General features: G+C 46.8%; 1 protein-coding gene across 1 annotated transcript in view; it reads right to left on the bottom strand.

Moving 5' to 3' along the window:
* Nucleotides 1–20,844, bottom strand: part of LOC138492612 (solute carrier family 2, facilitated glucose transporter member 9-like) — a 552,106-nt gene that overhangs the window by 355,132 nt on the left and 176,130 nt on the right. Inside the window, exon 2 of the mRNA XM_069619904.1 lies at nt 6,649–6,740. Coding sequence (XP_069476005.1) covers nt 6,649–6,699 — 51 coding nt within the window. The 5' untranslated portion in view covers nt 6,700–6,740. The remainder of the gene's footprint in view (nt 1–6,648; nt 6,741–20,844) is intronic.

Genomic DNA, 20,844 nt, shown 5'->3' with positions numbered 1-20,844 from the left:
CTTAAATCACTTCCTTCCTCGAAGGGAGAGCCATGAAGATCTTCTCAGATCAAGCATGTGCGGCACCTATCACCATCCACTGCACAGTCCCACAGGGCTCCTGCACCTCACCCACCATGTACAATATTTTCACCCTACCCCTTTTCGACAAGTTGGACAATCTCAGCATAGCATACACAAACTATGCCGATGACACCAAGGTCCTCCTTCCACTCTCGGACTCCTACGATAAAGAAGCAGAAACACCTCGCAAAAGCTACGCCATCATCCAAGCATGGATGGCAGCAAATGGACAGTGCCTCAATGGGCACAAGACCGAAATCCTCATTGTAGGCCCCAAGGAAATGCTCAATAAGCTTGACAGACAATACAGCTCCTTTAACATAGACAACACCCAAATCACTGTCTCATCAGCAGTCAAAACCCTGGGGGTATACATCGACTCCACCCTCACCATGACGTGCCAAGTTAGCGCCATTGCATCTTCTGCTGCATTCACAACCAAACTGATCAATGCAGTCAAACCTTAGCTATCCACAGAATACTGTCTCTTCATAGCCAGAGCCACCATTGGGGCAAAACTGGAGTACTGTAATGCCCTCTTTGTCGGCACCTCGGCAAAAAACCTCAACAGATTACAGATCATTCAAAAATAATGCTCTCAGGGCAGTGTTGGGCATTCCCAAAAGGGAGCACATCTCCCACGCAAGGCGTGATGCCCACTGGCTCCACTGGTCAAAGAACGTATTCTGTTCAAGACCCTAGCCATAAGCCATATCCTCTCACTCCCCCTCCTATCTCTCAGAGAAAATAGTCTGAGCCACCTCTTCCAGACCCAAACTTTCGCACCACTCCAATCAGCTTAATGTCCCTACCTTCAAAAGGGCCAAAGTAGAAGGTTCCAGCTTCCTATTCCTAGATCCCAAACACTGGAATGCCCTCCCTATGACAATAAGGAATGAGTCCTCTCACCGTTTATTGCGCAAAGCACTCAAAACAAAGCTATTCAATTAGCTCACCTCACAAGGCCCATGCAAACAGCGGCTCCAGGAATCTGATGGTATCTCAGTCTCCTCTGTAACCATGGAACCGTGGAAACCTCTGTGTTTCTTTTTGCCTTGTAACTTTGCCCACTATTTCAATGTCAATGTAACCATCAACTGTCTCTTATCCGGTTCACTGTAACCAAGAACCACAGACAGGCGATACTGATGTTTTCATGTAACCAAGTAAGCTTGCTGCAACAGTGCCACGATGCCCCCGGGCCACTTTGCGTGCTTTATAAATGTAAAAATAAATAAACACGCAAAGCACATCCACTTTCAGGAAACCTGGGGGACTGTGGAGTAGCCTTGGATGCATGGGGAGAAGGGACAGCAAGAGAAGAAGGGAAGGGTTGGAGAGGGAAAAGCTGAGTGGGGAGGCTGATGGGAAGGAGGATAGAGGGTCAGAGAGAGACTGGATACAGGGGAGAGGAAAGAAAGAATGGGTAGCTGTGGAACAATGAGATAGAGAGTGAGGAGCAAGGAGGAAATCAATAGTCGGTGGGGAGGTAGTAGGAGAGGGGAGAGAAGGGGCTGGTAGAGAGGGTGAGGGCTGAGAGAAGAGGGAAAAAAGAGAGAGTGAGAGAGAGAGAGGGAAAGAGAGAAAACGAGACCATGAGAGAGAAAGAGAAAGGGGGAGAGAAAGAGAGACAGAGATACAGAGAAAAAGAGAAGGAGACAGGAATAGATAAATAGAGAGAGAAAAATAGACAGTTAGGGCGAGACAGAAGAAGACAAAGAGAGAGAGAAAGAGAGAGAGATAGAAAGAGAGAGAGAAAGAGAAAGAGAGAGAGAGAGAGAGTTTGGAGTTTTGAATGATCGTTTTGTTGGCACTACTGTAAAGGGCGTTGCAATAGTCAAGTCTTGATAGGATTAAAGCTCTGGCCAGTATAAGGCAATTATCTTTAGAGCGAGAGAGAGAGAGAGAGGGGGGCAGAGACAGGAGCAGAGATGGCTAAGAGGCAGACCAGTGGAAAAATAGAGCAGGTTGGGGGAGAAAGAGGAACAAGAGGAGAGAGTGAAGGACAAACAGGGAAAAGGGTACCTGCTAAAAGGCCTCCTCGGCTTGCCTGCCCCCACACACATGTTCAGCACACCACAGCAGGAAACCCAGAATGAGAGCCAGAGCCTCTTCTCCACATGCTTATAAGGCTGTTGCTTCCCCCTCATGCAGAGCCCAGCTGCAGCCACCCCATGATGAACACAGCTGTTCCCAGGGTCCAAGGCGGAAGGGGGCAGGAGTCACACAATGTAGGGCAAACACTTGCAGGGACAGGTACTCTCTCAAGAGCTGTCACTTCCCCCCTACAGGGACAGGAAGGGAGAAGGAGGTCGCAGAGTGTGGGACAGGTGAGCTGAAGACAGGCCTGGGGAGGATAGGAAGTTTCTCAGGAAAGGGCCAGCCCCCAGACTGCAGGTTTTTCACTGGCTGTAAAAGCTTGCAGATGTTGCCTGGGCTGGGAACAAGTTTAGTTGTCAGGAGGGAAGGGGGAGGGTTGGCCAGGAATTGGAGGGAATTGATACCCTATGGCTGGGCAGGAGCAGGGCTAGAGATCTACACCATCCCTACAATATACACACAGTGCAGGGGACACAGAGTGGAAGAACATAAGAACTCAACACAGGCACACTTAACAATTCAGGGTCACTAATATACACACACTAAAAACAGAGTCGCTGCTCTCCATACACTGCAGTAACACAGGGCTAAAGGTGGGCAATGTCCAGTGTGCCAGGAGCCAAGCAACTAGAGAGACCGTAAAGTAACAGTACAAAACGCAGTGTGCCTGCAATGTTGAAATTAAGTACAGTGAAACATCAATGCATAACCATTCATAGGCACAAGATTCATAGGCAGGGGAAATGAAATATATAGTCAAATAGAGTGCTAGATGGAGAATACATTTGGGAAAATGCACTAGATTGGTAAAATGTAAATAAATAATACAGAAACCCAATAGTAAACAGCGAGTGACATACATTGGAAACATGGAGACTGCCATTTCCACAGCACCCATCTGGTCCCGAAAGGAGCCACATCTATTGTGCTGGGGACCTGTGCCAAACGTCAACCCGGGCCAGTCTGTAAAGTTCTTGGTTTAGGGAGTCTGGAATCCAGGATGTTATGAGGGATATGTGCCATGGTAAAGTAGAGCCCACAGATCTGGCAACACTTTGATATGAGGCACCAGAGTAATGTGCTGATGACAATTAGTGTAAGCAACCCCCCCAACAGCATACAGGACATATGAAAGCAGCTTTCCCCAGAAAGATCTGAAACAGTCTTTTATTCGATCCATAAAGTCCTTGGATGTATCCCTGTTTGTGGCCCCAAAGGAGGTAATTTGAGTGTTGTGGTCAAAGATTTCATCAGAGGAGTCTCAAACAAATGCAGACTATTCTGATCTAATAAGTGCACACACTCCACCATGCAAAGCCAATATCATGTTGTGGTTTTTTTGAGATACGGCCAGTGTTCCCAATGAGATAGTAGTTTCATTCACCAGCACTACCAGAATTGCCTGCAACTGATATACAGCCAAACCTACTCTCATGACACCCATCTGGGGTATTACTGTGATGTCATACAGCTGTGCATCCATCAGAGGAGTGTATGTGTTCACTACATCATGGGCTTGCTTATTGTAGGTCATAGGCATTTTGGATCTTGCCGGGAGGTCTTTCTTTGTGACCCTAATGGTGGGCACCACTTGGCCCAGTGGTCGCTCTGGAGTTCAGGCACTGCTGGCAGGCCTTGCGGCCACAGATCCAGAAGAGGTCTTCAGGTACCAACCAGGTGTTTGTTGGCTGGCAGTTAGGCAAGGGTAGTTTCCATACCCAGCATGCAATGTAAGGTAGTAGGCGGGCTGTTTTGTAACCTGGGGGCACTCGTGCAACCAGAGCACAGTGGACTGGCATCTGGTGGTGGTGTCTGCATCTTCTGCCCCTTTTTGACCTTCCCACTCGAATCACACTGGGAAGGTAGCCTTGTACCATACAGTTAGTGTCACTTTTTCAAGGTGTGCACTGGGCTTACAGGGATGGCAGAGGAGACACTGACAAGTGCGGCTAGAAGTGGGAACTCTGCGCCCTCATGGGGAGGCATATGGGCACAGACCTAACAGCTGAGTTTGCATGCCGCCAAATGGCAGATCTGGAGGAAAGAATTCTCTTGGTAGACTGTTAAAGCAGGAGGGAGGAGCAACGGGCATTAACTGGCTAATGTCAGACATTACAGATTGGCTTTCGGGACCGACAGGGAGCAAGAACACCTGGTTGGACCAGAGTGTGTGCACATGAGTCGGAGTCCCTCTGTCCTCCAAGTCCTTCAGGGAGCAGATGGAAATTTCACTAGGTCCAGGGGAAAGCAGAGACCCCACAAGAAAGCAAGCTGAAAAGAAATCAAAGCTGGTACATAAAGGCGGTACAATGGCCTAGGGCAATAAGGAAAGAGGAAAGTCAAGGCTTCTGGAACAGAAAATGTAAAAATAAAATACACTTAAAGCAAAGTGAGCTTAGTACCCTGTAGCTGTACGATGGTCACACTTCATCAGAGACTGGGAGACACTCAAAGCAGAACTGTCACACCCTAAATCCAGATCAGACACCAAACTGATCATATTCTAAATATCGCAATTCCCAGCTGTCAAAAAGGCAAAAATATTCAAATTCAAAAATATAAAATTTTCAAAAATCAACAAAATTGACAAATCAATATTCAGAATCCAAAACTAAAATTCATCCCAAAATGATTCCCCCTCTGCCTCCCCTGCTAAATATATGCTGCTCTCAAGAAGCCCCATACTGCCCCCAATTGGAATGCGTGCACCATCTGGAGGGCAGTCACATCCAGGTCTGGGCATGCAGGCATAGCAGCAGCAGCGGCTGCATCAGCCTGCATCTGCAGAGGGGTAAACTTCAGCTGCATGATTTTCTCTTTAGTGTCCTCCTGCTTCTTCCTAGGTTGGCTGTAGTAGAGCCTGGCTTGGGCCAAATTTCTCGAATAATACATGATGTTCCACCTCACACATAGCCGATTTATGACTGTCCTGGCCTTTACTACAGGGTGCACACATGCAGCGGGGTTAGACAGTAAAGGGGCTGATGCAGCAGGGGCATATGCACAAGGGGCAGGGGCTGGGAATGGAGCAGAATAGCTGGATGGAGGAGGAAATGCAGAAAGATCTACAACATCCTCTTGGGAAGAAGGGGTTAATAGGGGCAACACTGGATACAGGCGGCGGTCACACCTATAACTTGGGTCATTTCTCATTTTCTCTATATTATGCTGTCCTATCTTTTTATTTAGTGTCACTGCTGTTTCAGCCACTTCATACTGGCTGCAGACACACTTTGCTGGGACCACAGTGTGAAGGCCTCCCACTGCCTAACTGCTGAGCTCCTTTTCTCCCTTTTAGGACCTTACACACTGCAGCTAGGTGAGTCTCCTCAAAGGAGTCTTGTTGGGGTTAGATTAGTAAATTCTGGAGCTTCATCTGTTTATGCCATACTGGCATCCATCTGACAATATCTGGGCCATGCACTGTGGCCATGGGGGCCAAAGGGGAATCAGGGGAAAGGCTCACTCCCTGGCTTACAGAAATTATCATTCTGACAGGCAAAAAGGTGTCGTACATGAACCAAAATGTATTGACAATTTTCTCAGGACAAATACTAAATCATTACAGGGCAGAGGTCATCAGCACTAAGTCCCTACTATCCAAGTCTGTCAACCAGAGTTACTTTAGCACACTCACAATCGGTCACAGGCACTCACAGATGACACTCAAAGGCGCTCAACTAGGGAAGGGGTTGGGTGATAAACTGCTGCAGGACAGGGGGCATGGTAATGCCAGGCTACTGGTTCACTTCCAAATAGAGTGTCAGGTACATTTCCAAGACATTCCTGGTAAACTGCACAGATTTGGGCAGACATGCAGACCAGGCACTCCACACAAAAGAGTTCCAGGCAAAGACAATCTCTAGAGGCCCAATCTAGTGGTCCTAAAGAAATACACAGCTCTCACGTCTAGGATATGGACACAATCAAAGTGGGTAAGTGGGTGAGGTTGGGCTCTATACTGGCCTTGTTCACTCCTAGTGAATGTCTATGAGATGAGTTTGGTGCAGTCTAGGTGACCCTGGTACTGGTAAACTGAATTAATTGCCAAGCAGTGTGCTCGAAAAGGAGCCTCTAAGTGAGCAATGAGCCACAGCTACCCTTGTTTACCCTCTAATATGGGCCTAGAAGGTGAAATTTCATGGAGTAGGCGACCCTGCTCTCCTGAGGAACTCTCAGGGTTAAAACTGAAATCCGGATAAAATTAGGGGTTGCGATCTGGAGACTATGACTAGTTGGGTAGATTATCCGGAAGGGTACACCCTACAATTTGGCAGTACAATTGTGTGATGTCTGGGTGTGCAGGTCCTCCTCTGATGGTGGCAATGTGCTAGCACCTCACAGCTTTGGAAGTGGGGTAAGGTTTGACTGGAAGGGTATATTGACCGACCCTCAGTGTAATGATCCCCCTCAGAGACTAGGAGCCCTCCCCACAAGCTACAAGCTGGCAAAATCAGTGTGTGTGACTGGTGCTCCAGGTCTTACCTTACAGCCTGATCCGACAGACTTGTAGCCAGGCACATATTCAGTAGGCATGTTGGAGCCAGGGCCTCCTCTCTGGAACTGGTCCGTAGATTCTGAAAGAGGGGAAAGTTCAAATCCATGTGGATAGAAATGGCTGTTGCTGAAGGCAATCACAAAAGAAAGGGTACCTGGTATGTTCTTGGTCCTCCAGGTAAGCAATGAGTATATACAAAAAATGGACCGGGAGCAAGAGGATCGTAAGACATCATTTTGCTCCCGGTCCATTTGGTGCTGAAGGCAGAATATGGGCAAATGAGATGAGTGCAGGTCGCAGAACTGGGATGAGTTTCGTCATAGAAGGTGCAGAAGTTAAGGTGCTCTTCACGTGATCAGGGACCTACACCCAGCTCTAGATCTGAGTCACGGCACCAGAAAACTGTAGACGTGGGAGGCAGGCCGAAATGGGGCAGGATATGTGGGAGACCCCAGGCAGAGCCACAGTTTTGGGCCAGGGATTAACAGACCCGATGAGTGTGTGCTGTGTGTGCAGACGGACTGGGAACCCCTCTGGCAAAGACAGGCAGGCTACACGCAAAAGTGGGAACACCAATGAATGATTTATTACATGCAGAAAAGTAGGTTTGTTTCTGGCAGAGTAAGCTGGGCACACTGAACACAGATGATTGTCAGCACTAGGCTTCAGGCACAAAGCGGGGCATTGATGGCATGCATATAAGCTAGGCACACCCACTTTCATGGGAACCGGGGGCCTGTGGAGTACACTTGGAAGTAGGGGGGAGAAGAAGGGACAACAAGAAAAGAAGGGAAGCGTTGAAGAGGGAAAAGCTGAGTGGGGAGTCTGCTGGGAAGGAGGAGCGAGAGAGAGACTGGATCGAGAGGAGAGAGACGAAAGAATGAGCAGCAGGGAAGCAATGAGAGTGAGAGACTGGGGACTGATGAGGACACAATTCCCCATTGGAAGGTAGCAGGAGAGGGGAGAGAAGGGTCTGGTAGAGAGAGTGAGGGCTTAGAGAAGAGGGAAAGAAAGAGAAAAAGATGTATACCTGTTCTGTTGTTATCTCTGAAAAGCACTCTGTTATGCATCTGTACTGCTGTATACCTATGTAAAGTGCTCCATTGTGTATCTGTATTGTTGTATACCTCTGTAAAGCATTCTGTTGCTTCTCGAAATTAGGTCTGCACTCAATAAATACCTTAACAATAATAATAATGAAAGAGAGAGAAATAGAGAGAGACAGAGAGAGAGGGAGACAGAGAGAGAAAGAGAGACAGTGGGCAAGTGTGTTAGGGAGAGAGACATAGAGAGGGAGACAGAGAGAGAGGGGCAGAGACAGGGCACAGATGGTTGGTGAGGGCTGGTAAGGGTTAAGGACAAGCAGGGAAAATGGTACCTGCTAAAGGGCCTCCTCAGCTTCCCTGCTCCCACCCACACATTCAGCACACCATGGCAGGAAACCCAGAAAGAGAGCCAGAGCCTTTTCTCCACACGATTAAAAAGGCTGTCACTTCCCCCTCATGCAGAGCCCGCCCTTTGTCTGGTCAGGAGCAGGGTTAGGGTTCCACAACACACCACAATTTACACACGGTGCAGGAGACACAGAGTGGAATAACATGAGAACTCTGCACAGGCACACATAGCAAGACACTGTCACACATACACACATACTAAAGACAACATGGCTGCTATCCATACAGTGCAGGAACACAGGGTCAAAGATGGGCAATGTCTAGTGTGCCAGGAGCCAAGCAACTACAGAGATCACAATGCAGTCTTCAAATACAGATTCATAGGCAGGGAAAAACAAATATACAGTTGCATAGAGTGCAAGATTGAGAATTGTAAGGAACTCATGGTGGCAACAGTTAAGACAGAAACAAGTGAACACAGGTCAAGGGTGTTTATTAAACTGTATATGCAGGTTGGAAAAATGCCTAATCTAAACCTAAATCTAAGATGGGAGCAAGCTATGACCCTCAAATAATAATAAGGCAGTCTAGTGGCATCTTGTCAAATAAAAGGGCCTATACTAAAAATAACTAGTGCCAATCCTTACACTAAATACAAAAACAGTGTGGGATGGCATTCACAATAAAGAAAGAAGTATTCACAAATGATAAGTCAGGATGTGGTAGCTGGGGGTCTCTCTTCCCCATGTTTTGAGCATGGGACAAGGGAGGACTCCTGAGCACATCACACTCTCGAGCTTTCCCAGCATGAGACAATAGTTCCGTTCTCAGCTATCAGGACCTTCGATGGTTTAGTGTCTTTTTTACAAAAAGTCTCTTGCCTCTGAGGACCTGATGTGTAAAAAAATAACAAACATATAGTTCCTTTCCAATGTACGTTGGGTGATGACTTCACCCCTGGGTCCCCCTCTTCCAGGCTCAGACCCTTCTCATCTGTTTGCCTCCCTCCATCGGGTTCACCACAGCATTCACTTGTCTTTGGGTGATGGCTTACCACCCTTCGATTCCCCTCTTCCGGGCTCAGATCCACAAAATGTTACTGTCAATGGACCTCATTACGAGTTGGGCGGTCCAGAAATAACACTAGCGGTAAACCCGCTGCCACTGTTATTTCCGGACCACCCGATCTCGAGTCCTGCAGGCGGGAGGTGGCATTCACGCCAGGTCTGACCTGGTGGGTTTGACACCGCCTGCCTGCAGGCGGACGTGGAAACACCAGCACCATCACGAGATGGTGCCGGTGTTTCCACTTCCCCATTCCCATTGAGTCCTACAGGACTCAATGGGAATGGTGATTTACCGAATTCCGCCTCCAGAATTCCCGGGACACCAGGGTCGTAATGCCCTGGTAATTCCGGGAGTCACAGAGGCGGAATGGTAATACGAGTCCGGTGGTAAGCAAGCCGGAAAAACCGGCAGGTTGCCGCTGGACTCGTAATGAAGCACAATGTCTTTTTAAAAAACGCACTGTGGACATCCCTCTGTCAGGTTCACTCTTGTCATCACAATGTTCATGCTTCGCTCCATCCTGTTGGCATCCCTCCATCGAGTTCATTCTTGTCAACCACATAGTTCCTTCTCCATTCTCACTACGCAGGATTCATCTCCCTTAGCTTGCCAATGGCTTGTCGGTCAAATACTTTCGACTGTACAGAGGATTTTGCTGGACCCCTGTATGACCACTTTGATCTTTTCCTTGCGTCTTTCCTAAGGCCTTCTGGTATTGGTAGTTTCAACAAACGCAGGATCCACCAGAGTCTCTCAAGCTAACACTCACATGGTGCCGAACCCATCTGTAGCTGGGTTTCCCTTAATGTTAACAGTTCTTTGAACTTCCCTTAATTTGCCACTTTGCCACCTTCATCCAACACAGTTCGGTTTCTTACCGGCACTTCCCTCGACTCACCGGCTGTGATGAACCACTTGGCTTTTCTTGTATCTGGAGTCAAGGACCGAACCACGGTAGCAGGTGCCTCGGTCTGTCCTGCTTATCCATGTAGCCATGCTCTGTGTACCGTTGACAACTGCTGCAACACGCACTGGCTATTGTTCACGGTCTTACACTTCCTTCTAAAGAGGATTTGCAGGTCTAAGTAAGAAAGCGCAAGGTTGCTTCTCTCCTTATCACCCTCTTGGTTCTCACCACCTTTCTCCTCCTCTTGAACTGCCGTGTTTGGATAGCTGTCTCCTCATGCGGTCTTCCTTTCCCGTTGTGTGCTCTCGTGCTCCACCTTTTAGCCCTGTGGGGACGGAAAATGGCTGTCAGGTGTGTGTGATTCTGGTCAATTGCCTGACTTCGCCTGACCCTTGTGTTGGAACATGTCAGGTAAACGGCTCTGGTGTTAGTCCGTTGTCTTTCATGGTGTGCGAAACTGTTAGTGTCAGAAAAGGGGGCGGGGTAGAGTGTTTGAGTATCCTACGTGGTAGGATGGGGAAAAGGTGTTATAAAAAGGGGGATACCGCGTCTCACCAGTTGGTGTCCCACTTCCACTCCCCAAGGACCCCCCATCCAGGTGATCCTCCCTCACTAGTCCACCCCCAGGAACTGGATCCAATAGCGATGGCCGTGTCCTGACAGATCCATTGGGACTAATAAGTTTGACAACTTCAGGTGTCTCAAAGAATGCATTTGGGAAAATGCAATACATTGGTAAAATGTAAAAATAAAAACAAGGAAAACCCACAGGCTGCTAGGGGTCCACATGTGGAGCCATTTCCACAGCTCCCCTTTTCTCCTATTCCACCTTCTTCACTCCAGTGCTCCCTTTGTTTCCTCCTCATCACAGTATTCTGAACTTACCTTCCTCTCTGTCTATTTCTACCTGCTGCCTTAAGACCATTCAGCAGATCCACTAACATCCAGGTCAGCTGTCTACAGGGTTGTTTCTCCTTTCTGGAGTTTTTCCCTGAATTGGGTTCTGTCCTTAGTTGAAGCATGCCTCCCTCCCTATCCAATCAGAGATTGAGGTGGATTCCCACTTCGGTCCTAACAAGCCTCCCGATTACCCCTGTAATTACGAAGCTTGCACGCACCTTCTAGAATTACCACAAGCGCCCCTAAACCTATTCCTGTGCTTTCATTACTTACCATGGGTGCATTGACTTTAATAATGTCCCTTACTCATGGCTTCATTATTCACCACTCCCTGACCTCTTACTCACTGCAATGCAAGTCATTTATGACTGTGCATATCACTAACTATGACCGCCACACTACTTCCTTCAGACAAAGTCACTCCTTCCTATTTTCTACCCCCTGCTTTACAAAAGGTCACTAAACTGCTCTACTCTGATCATAGCTTTCAAAATGACACCCAACTGATCTCCCCAGCCCAATGAATCACACATTTCACTACCAGACTTACTGCCAACCAACCATGCCCAACCAATATCAGGAACACCAGACTAGGCTCTAGAGCATTGTCAACCAGACCTGTACAAACCTATGATGTAAAGAATTCCACTAAAAAGTTGCCTCAACTAAACCAAAAATATTGAAACACCACATCATTCCGAACACGCCACTACCACTTAAAAACACATCTAACACAAAAATGAAAATACCTAGCTCTTCCCCTCCCATTAAGGGGGAGCTTATTAATGCTAGATCTTTGACAGCCCATGTGTTAGATATAGCTGACCTGATAACCAAGAACAATTTAGACTTCCTTGCCATTACAGAGACCTGGCTTCACCCTGCATCTGGGCCATCACTTTCAGTCGCTATACCTGATGAGTACACCAGCATTAGATTAGAGAGAGAATCTACCAAAGGTGGCGACGTCGCCTTTACTGCTAAAACTTCACTGGACATATTCCTAGCCACGCAATCCCCTCCGCCGAATTATTATCAATCAAGCTGCCCATCACGGGATCACAAACTATTACTATCCACCAACTATACAGACCACCTGGACCTATATCTTCCTTGGAGGAAGACATTACTGCTCGACTTAAAACCAATATTAAGCGAGGGTCCCAAGTCATATTGCTAGGAGACTTTAACCTTGGCCTACATGACTCTAAAGGCGTTAAGGCACTAGCTGTTGCTAACAGCATAACTGAACTAGGCATTACTCATCACATCGATCAGCCCACCCATAGCAAAGGAAGAACTTTGGATTGGATCGCTGACATTAATTGTGAAATTAATATCCTCTCTAACTCTCCCTGTGCCTGGTCTGCCCACCATACCATCCTATTCACTCTTCATAACAGCAACCCTCCTAATCACTGTACCTTGATTGCTCCACCCAACCCTACTAGGAACTTACAAAATGTTACAGCACAGATACTTCTCCCCTTTTACAAACAATCATCAATGGCCCCATCGCTAGGAATGACCTGTCCTCTTTAGTTGATCTGTACAATGACACCCTATGTGACGCCATTAACAAAATTGCCCCATTAAAAATGTGGAAGGCCAAACGTTATGCTCACTTAAATACCTGGTTCACCCCGCAACTCAGAACGTTGTGAAAAAATTAAAGATCAGCATAAATTCTCTCGAAGCAACAATCCACTGCACTTAATAAAGACAACTTCCTAACAGCATCCTCAATCTACAAAAGTTCCATCCTCAAGAGTAAAAGTGATATATATATAACGACAGAATCATTAAAGCTAAGTCAAGCACTAGTTATTTAGTATCCTTCGAGTGCTAAAATCACCTATACCCCCACCTGAGACAGACACTAAACACTGGCATCCTTTCCTAACCCCCAAAATATGATAAAGTTCTCTCTTCTCTCTACCAATGACATCGGGGACATAATCACTAAATTAAAACCTTCAAGATGCTAGGCAGACACCTGCCCTGCAACCACTGTTAAAGAGCTTGCTAAGGAGATTGCTGCTTTCATAACCTGCATTATCAATGCCTCATTCGAAACAAGCACTGTTCCTACTAAATTGAAAGATGCCTGGGACCTCAACCTCCTAAAAAAAACAACCCTTGACCCAAACATCCCTACAAACCATAGACCAATCACCACAGTCCTGTTCCTCTTAAAAATCATCGACAGGGCTGCATATTTGCCGATTCAGGTACACTTGTAAAACAACAACCTTTAAGGACTACGACAATATGGCTTCCGATCAAGACATAGGACAGAAACTGCTTTGATAGACCTCAAAACACAAATGGACAACATTAAAGACAAGAATAACCTAGCCCTCCTTCTGTTACTCGATCTTTCAGCTGCATTTGACTTAGTTGATCACAAAGTCTTATGCAACCACCTCACGACTGTAGCTCACTTCTCTGACCAAGCTACTGCTTGGATCCAGTCATTCCTGGACAATAGAACCACAAGAGTGTCCTCACCCACAGCAACAGCAGAACCTACGCTAGTCACATGTGGAGTCCCCCAAGGCTCCTGCGTCTCCCCTATGCTCTGCAACATTTTTACGAAGCCTCTCTTCGATGATCTAGACCATTTGGGTGTCTCCTATACCAACTACGCAGATGACACCCAAATACTCATACCAATTACCGGCAACTATGACACAGACTCTAAACTCCTGAAAGACATTCACTTGATCTTACAAGCCTGGATTGCAAAACATGAACTGTGCCTCAATGACGACAATACAGAGCTCCTTCTTATAGGATCTCAAACTAAACTCAAAAGGTTGGACAAACAACTTGACTCTTTCAACATTGATGGCAATAACATAAGAGTGTCTAAAGAGGTGAAAACACTAGGTATGTACCTCGACTCATCCTTAACACTGACAAGACCTGTTAACGCGACAGCCTCATTTACAGCATATTAATAAATTAAATTATTTACAATGTAAATTAAATTAATGCATTTAGGCCTTTCTTATCCATGGCCAACTGCATTACTATTTCTAGGGCTCTTGTCTTATTTAAATTAGATTATTGTAATGCCCTCTACGCAGGTACAAGCCAACGTCACCTAAATAAAAATGCAAACATTACAAAACAATGCACTGAGATCACTGTTGAATGTTCCCAGATCCCACCATATATCTGAGATGAGACGTAGTGTACACTGGCTCACAATTAACCAAAGAAATGTATTCAAATTACGTTCACTTACGCATAAATGTCTTGAAACCAGGCACCCAAATACCTGAGGAACAAAATTGTATGACGTCTTTCTGACCGTCCTACCAGATCAGCCCAACAACACTGCCTCAAAATACCAAGATTTATGCTGCAGAAAGCAGCGGGCAACAGCTTCCCGGTTTTAGCAGCTAAAAAATAGAACCCACTACCCAGATCTTTAAGAGAAGAACCATCATACACTAACTTCAGAAGAAATGTAAAAACATGGCTCACCTCCCATGAACTGTAAGCCGAGGCTCCACCTACTACAGTATTTGCTTCCCCTTTAATTGCACTGATGTAATTTGTGTACTTTCACCTGTACCCTCACCTACCCTCCCTGTATTCCTCTGTAATGTATTCTGTACCATATGTAACCTTATGACACTACTATTTTTGATAATCTTAACTATATGTGATCTGCAACCCTGTATTCTACTTTGCTCCATATGAAACTACTGTAAAGTAACCTCTATATGTGATTTCCTACTGTTTGTAACACGCAACCTATGTAACTATAAGCAAAGCGCCCAGATACCTAAGGGTTGGGTGTGCGATATAAATAAATAAATACAAATACAAATGCAAATACAAATTCCTGAAAGGACATATCTTATCTCTTCCCAGGGAGGGCCCACGTGCTACCACAGGTAAGGTGTGATCCTGAGATTTGGCACATGTCGACCAACTTTGTCAGGTTTGAGGACCTGTAGGAGATGCCTGTCTCCCTAGCAAGTTATGAGCGACTGGCTCTTGCGGTTCTTGAGGAGCCCTGACAGCGTATTGAAGGAGCAGATCCATCACCAGACTTGCCTCCAACGCAGAGGGGAGAAGGGCGGGGCCGAGGGTGCCGCTAATGCACAGAAATGGGGCAGTAGAAGCAGCAGAGCGGCTCTCCACAAAAGCAAAATAACCAGTGCACAGCTGCTCTGGACAGATTTGATGCCGCAACATCACCAGTGTGGGTGCTGCAACATGCCCGCTCTGGATGCAGGCATGCCGGTGCTGCTGGTTAGACAACAGAGTGAGAGCGAGTCCACTAATATTAGAAGAGGCTAATAGACGTTGAGTTGGGTAGGGCACCATGCCCCTGACTCCCCGACAACAACAAAATAGACGAACTGCCTGAGGCACACTCCTGTCCTGGGAGATATGGGTGAATACTGAAGCCAAGTCCCCACATGCCGAGCCCCAGAGGGAGAGAGCCATTGATATATAGCAACGGGTACCCGCTGTCAGGGTCAGATTGGCCTGTGGCTGGACCGAAATCGTCCCTAGGGAGTGGGGGCCGGTTTCTGGCCATGCCTGGGCTGGTTTGGAGAAAAGAAAATTGAAAAAATATTTTTTTTAAAACATTTGTTTTCCTCAAAAAACCTTTCATCCTTCTTAGGTCGATAAATGAGTACCAACACAGGTTGGGTGATATTGTATGTATATTTGTTCTATAAAAAAGAGTTTAAGCGTAAGTGCTATACAATAACATATTATCATTTGGCCTTGGACGTCTGCTTGCATTCGCAGTCATTTGTCAATATGGATCTATACACACAGATATTATTGATACATATGGTGATACATTCTTGTATGAAATGTAGATCGCATTAGTGAAATCATAACCATATTTTACGTAGTGTACTTAGGAACAATGCCATTTGATGCCATTTCCTGTTTTGTCAAGGGGTGAAAGGTCATGTTTCATCGCTTCCCGGGATGTCACTTTGGGGTGGGGTCAAAGGACATGACTTCCGTTGATGTCATCAGAGGTCAAGAGTCATGAGGCGACAGGTGGGCCACTTTTTTGAGGCGAGGGTTGGCCCATTTTTTTTGGGTACTGGGCCTATTTCTTGTCCCAGTCTGACCCTGCCCGTTGGGGGGAAAAGCGAAAATACATGATAAGACCAGAGTGACATTGGACTCTGGCTGCATCACACACTGCATCCCTCTCCATAAATATCCAGACATACTTACACCCAAGCTCCACATGCCCATAAGGGACAGAACATTACCCAAAGAACTGCTTAGTACAACTGTGCAAATCATGTGCAGTCCACTTTGCTGGCCTCCCATCCTTTTCTTTTAATATGCCCAGCCATACCTCAAACTCCAATTCCCAGAATGTGAACAGGCGGGACCTGTTAGGAATTGCCATCTGACAAGGGTGCAAACCCTGCCTTTTTTTTTATAAGTACATAAAATGATGCAGGTGATTCTTTGTCTAAAGGTATAATATGCTAACCATATCCCCCTTTGTCGAAACTCCATGCAAAAATCATAGTGCACTTGTGCCCTGCTGCATCAGTAGCCTGATCCACAGCACCGGCTCTGCTAGGGGCAGAGAGCGGGTTCAAAGGTCACAAGATGCCAACTTGACCATTGCAGCGACATTCACTGCACCACAGTGGTGACATTTAAGATATGCCCCTGTACCCAACCCACAATGATCATGAGTATCCCATGCTGGTGACAGAGTAATCTCTAAAATAAGCTATGCCTGAGTTTAGGCATAGTGCATGGTGATACTTATGATCATTGCTGCCACATCCCAATTGATATTGCACATGTGTTAGCTCCTCTGAGTCAGCTCTGCTGTGGAAGGGAATGTGTATTTGGGTCAGAAGGGCCGATACTGCCACACAGCAAAACAGAAACCCAGAGGAGACAGCCTCTCTTTGATCCCCTTTGTGAGGGATGGTACCCCCACTCACATAGACAGCCACAAAGCAGGCTCTTGTCCTGGGTCCAGGTATTAAAGGAGCACACCCATTCAGGGGTAGCCTCACACCAGGGTGTTGCATATCCGAAAGTCGTTGTTGTCAGTAGGAGGGAAAGAGGCAGGATAGGCAGGAGTGCTCTGGAAACTGGAAGAAGCTTTCCACCATTGTGTTTCTCTCTCTCCCTCTCTCTCTCTCTCTCTATCTCTCTTTCTCTCTCTCTCTCTTTTTCTCTTTCTCCCTTTCCTGTCTCCTCCACTTCCTCGGGAACAAAGCACTTTGGGTGCAAGATCAACAGGGCAAAGTCCACTCAAGCCAAGAGCAGGGGTTGGTCACGTAAGGCTGGCCAGCTTTAGACCAATCATCTAAGGACTTGTGCCCTTAAAAGAAGGAGTTTCACACCCCTTCAGCAGAATTCCCTCAGTTCCTCAAAGATCCTTTAAGGACGAAGAGACGTTTTGAAGGTTCTCACGTGGAAGTCCTTTGGATCAGTTGCAATGTCCAAAGCCATCCCCCAAAGGTGAAGAAGGAGCCGTTCAAGAAAGAAACAAGTTCTGTCCTCTAATCTCTCCTAGGGAACATCAGGAGTGACCAATGCTGTAGACCAGGACCAGAGGTCGAAGTGGACGGGAGTGGTCGACAGCGGTGCTCCTATACTTTTTATTTTTAAGTTTCACCATTCCTATACTTTTATTTTAAAAAGAAACCGTTCTGGAATGGTTTAGTTTTAAAATAAAAGTGTAGGAAAAAGTTGAAGCTTGCATGTTAGGGAGAATTCTCCAGAATGGCTAATTTCCCTTACCTACTGAGTCCCTCAGCAGCTTTGCTGGATTTCTGGGATTTATTTTTTGCACCTGGTAAGAGTGTGAGCCTTTTTTTTCCCACTCTTACATGTGTTTTGCTGTGTGTGTTTAACATTTTTGTGTTCATAGACTGTGGAGCCTCACCCATTCCACAGGCATCATCTTTTTACTGTGTGTTACACAGCACCTTTAGTGCAGTGACATAGGGTTGTCTTTTAGACTTCCCAACTAAGATTCTATTTTCTGGGACTGACTACTGTCTCCCAGAACATATGAAGTTACCATTAACTTTATTAGCCTCTGTAAAACCACAGACTCAGTACAAACCATTTTACATGGAGCACTGGAAAGGGTTAATACTAATCCCTTTTTTCTGTTTCTCTTGGAGCATTTCTTCGCTCCCTTTTCATCAAGACTTGGTTGGTGGCAGTGGTAACTACCCTATTTTTCCTACCGCGGTTATCTTAAATAACCTTGGTATTGTTTTAGGCTATCTTGGTAGCCTCGAATTTAAACCCGCTAGACCATATATGTTTTATTTTGGTTCCGGCTGGGTTTATTCGGCATTTCATTTTGTAAAAGTCTTTCTCGTGTTTTACTCTGCGCGCCAAAGCAGGTTTGGTTCCTTTGTTCACCGTCTTTTTGCGGGCTTCTACACAGAAGCCCTCCTTTGGCGCCTTTTATGTCTGGGGGGGACAGGATTTGAGGGAGGGGTTTAGGACTCCCTGCAAAAGGGTCTCCTTGGAGACCCATGTCGCACTCTGACATGATGTCATGACCCTCACCCAAAACCCCCTCTAGCAAACTCATTGGCCAGTTGGAGTCAGGACTCGGGCCTCTAGAGCCAAGCATCCTCTTCAAAAGCCCTATGGCGCCAGGCTCATACACCATGAACAACAATGTGCTTGTATTGTCAGCCAACAGGAGGCATCCACATAGCTTGGTTCCTAAGAGCCAAGCTATGCGGTCTAGTTTTTTGGGTGTGGCAGGCCTGGAGCTACTTTCCCTGGTACTACTTTACCTGGGCTATATAAACCACACCCTGACTGCAGAACATGCTTTGTGTTACTTTGTAGCTTGCAACTTGACGCTCACTGTGTCCAGCTATTCCCTCGAACCTCGGAGAAGCAGAACCTGCAAGGAGACAAAAGGAACATCATTAGCAGCAGCATCTTACCTGAAGTCTTCATCTTTAAACACTTGCAGCTACTGAGAACAGCTTCCTCGAATCTGCACACCTTCCGGACAGAACGACCTGAAAGAGGAAGATAGAGGCAACATTAAAGAAAGCTGTAGAGACATTTACAAATTACGAACTGCTCAAAAGGCTTACCTGGCTGGTCGCCTCTAGGCTGGCACCACTCCGGACATTCCACTTGCACTGAAGAACACTGCGACCTAGAAGGAAGGAAAACACAGGTTAGCAAAGGCAAGATTTCACAGCGCTGCGCATAGCGCTTACTTACCGCATCATAGCGCTCTTAATGCACCATCATTTACCAGCGGGGCTCAACCAAGCCAGTTCGCCGCGCTGAAGCTCTGCATACCTAAGGGAGAAAAAGGAGACATTTTAAACAAAGAAAGGCATGCAGGATAGCAACAAAACTAAAGAACAGCAATAAGACCTACCTGAACAATATCAAAGGGGCCGGCATCAGTGAAATAACTGGACCACACTTGCCCATGAAAGACAACGCGCCCCTGCAAAGAAGGCAGGACGGAGAGCACACCTAATTCTACCACAAGGTGAGGAGAGGGCGCCAGAGGGACTGAATGCATACGGGGGTGGAGGGAGGATACCTACCCCAGTTGGTCAGTCTTGAACACAGTCCTCCTGTATTTTCAGGCAGAACCTTCCCCGCAGACCACATCAGGGCAAAGCTGAGAAGCATATCAGCGAGTAACCCAGCTGGGTGGCGTCCCTGTGGATACCAGGTGAGCGTAACACATGATTGGCTGTGGTGACTGTCCCGGCGGCACAGCCACCCTGCTGTGTGATTGACAGCCAGGCTGTGTGAATGAGGGAAAACTGCATAAAAAGCAGGTCTCTGGGGCTGGAAAGGCAGAGTCACCACTGGACCGAAAGAACCGTCGAGGAGCTGACAGAGGAGGACCCCTACCATGACTGAAGCACCCAGTGAAGCCCTGCTGCAGGTCTGAACCCTCGAACTCCAACGACAGAGAAGATCTTCCAGGAATCTTCTTCCCCTGAGCTGGTGGGACCAACCAGTTCACCCAAACTGCAAGCCAGGACTCCCTCCTCTGGTCGAATTCACTGTACAGAGCTACAGTGGGCCGGATAGCCAGGAAGGTCGGACACTGCTTTGTTAGACCAAAAAGCAACCCTATAGTGGAATAATATGTATAATATGTTGGCCAGAAGCCAATCGCATCATGTGACAAACATTGCAATCTAAGAATCGTCAATGTAACCAAAGGGCGTCCATTTTGTGAAATGTCGGCCATTTGATTTTTTCCTTTCTGCCAAAACGCTTTGCAAATGTATTCTATGCTTTAGACTTGCACACCGTGCGAGGACACGGCTTGAACGCTGAAATACTAATACAGACAGGAATGTCAAACTGTGCAGAAATACATTGTTTTTCTCTCTCACTAAGTCCTTGAAGTCGAGCAGAAGCCGCATCCAATCAGTAGTCCATGTGCCGGGTTGTCTTGCAAGCACTGTTGTAAAAGGCAGTTAAAAATGAATTATATTCTCCTAACGGTGCTCCTTCGCGGAGAGTGATGAGAGACTCCTACGCAGATCTGTACACAGCCGATCTCTGATCGACGAGCAGCGCCCAGAGAGCATCAAGGCGAGGCTCCTGGAACGAGGCAGATTGAGCCAGACACACAGTCACGACGATTCTTGGTTGCGTCTGTATATGGGCGAATTGTGTCCTGAGTGACAAATTGGTTGATTAGGTGAGTCGTGCCCCGATTCTTAAACGTCCTGATATTGGTAGAGAGTTGCACTTGCAAGTTCAAACGCCCAGGGTAAGAGAAGGGTACGAATTAACCATGCATGGGAAATTGTCTTCCCGTTTAGTGAGTTTTTTTCACTGCGGTAGACAATCTTTGGAAACTGGGCAGGTCGCGCCACCCGAAAGGACGCCGGCACATGAAATGTATATCAAGT

Source organism: Ambystoma mexicanum, chromosome 10, assembly GCF_040938575.1.
Source record: "Ambystoma mexicanum isolate Mex_15411 chromosome 10, UKY_AmexF1_1, whole genome shotgun sequence".
In the NCBI taxonomy this organism is placed as follows: Eukaryota; Metazoa; Chordata; class Amphibia; order Caudata; family Ambystomatidae; genus Ambystoma; species Ambystoma mexicanum.
This window is presented reverse-complemented; position numbering and strand designations above follow the sequence as displayed.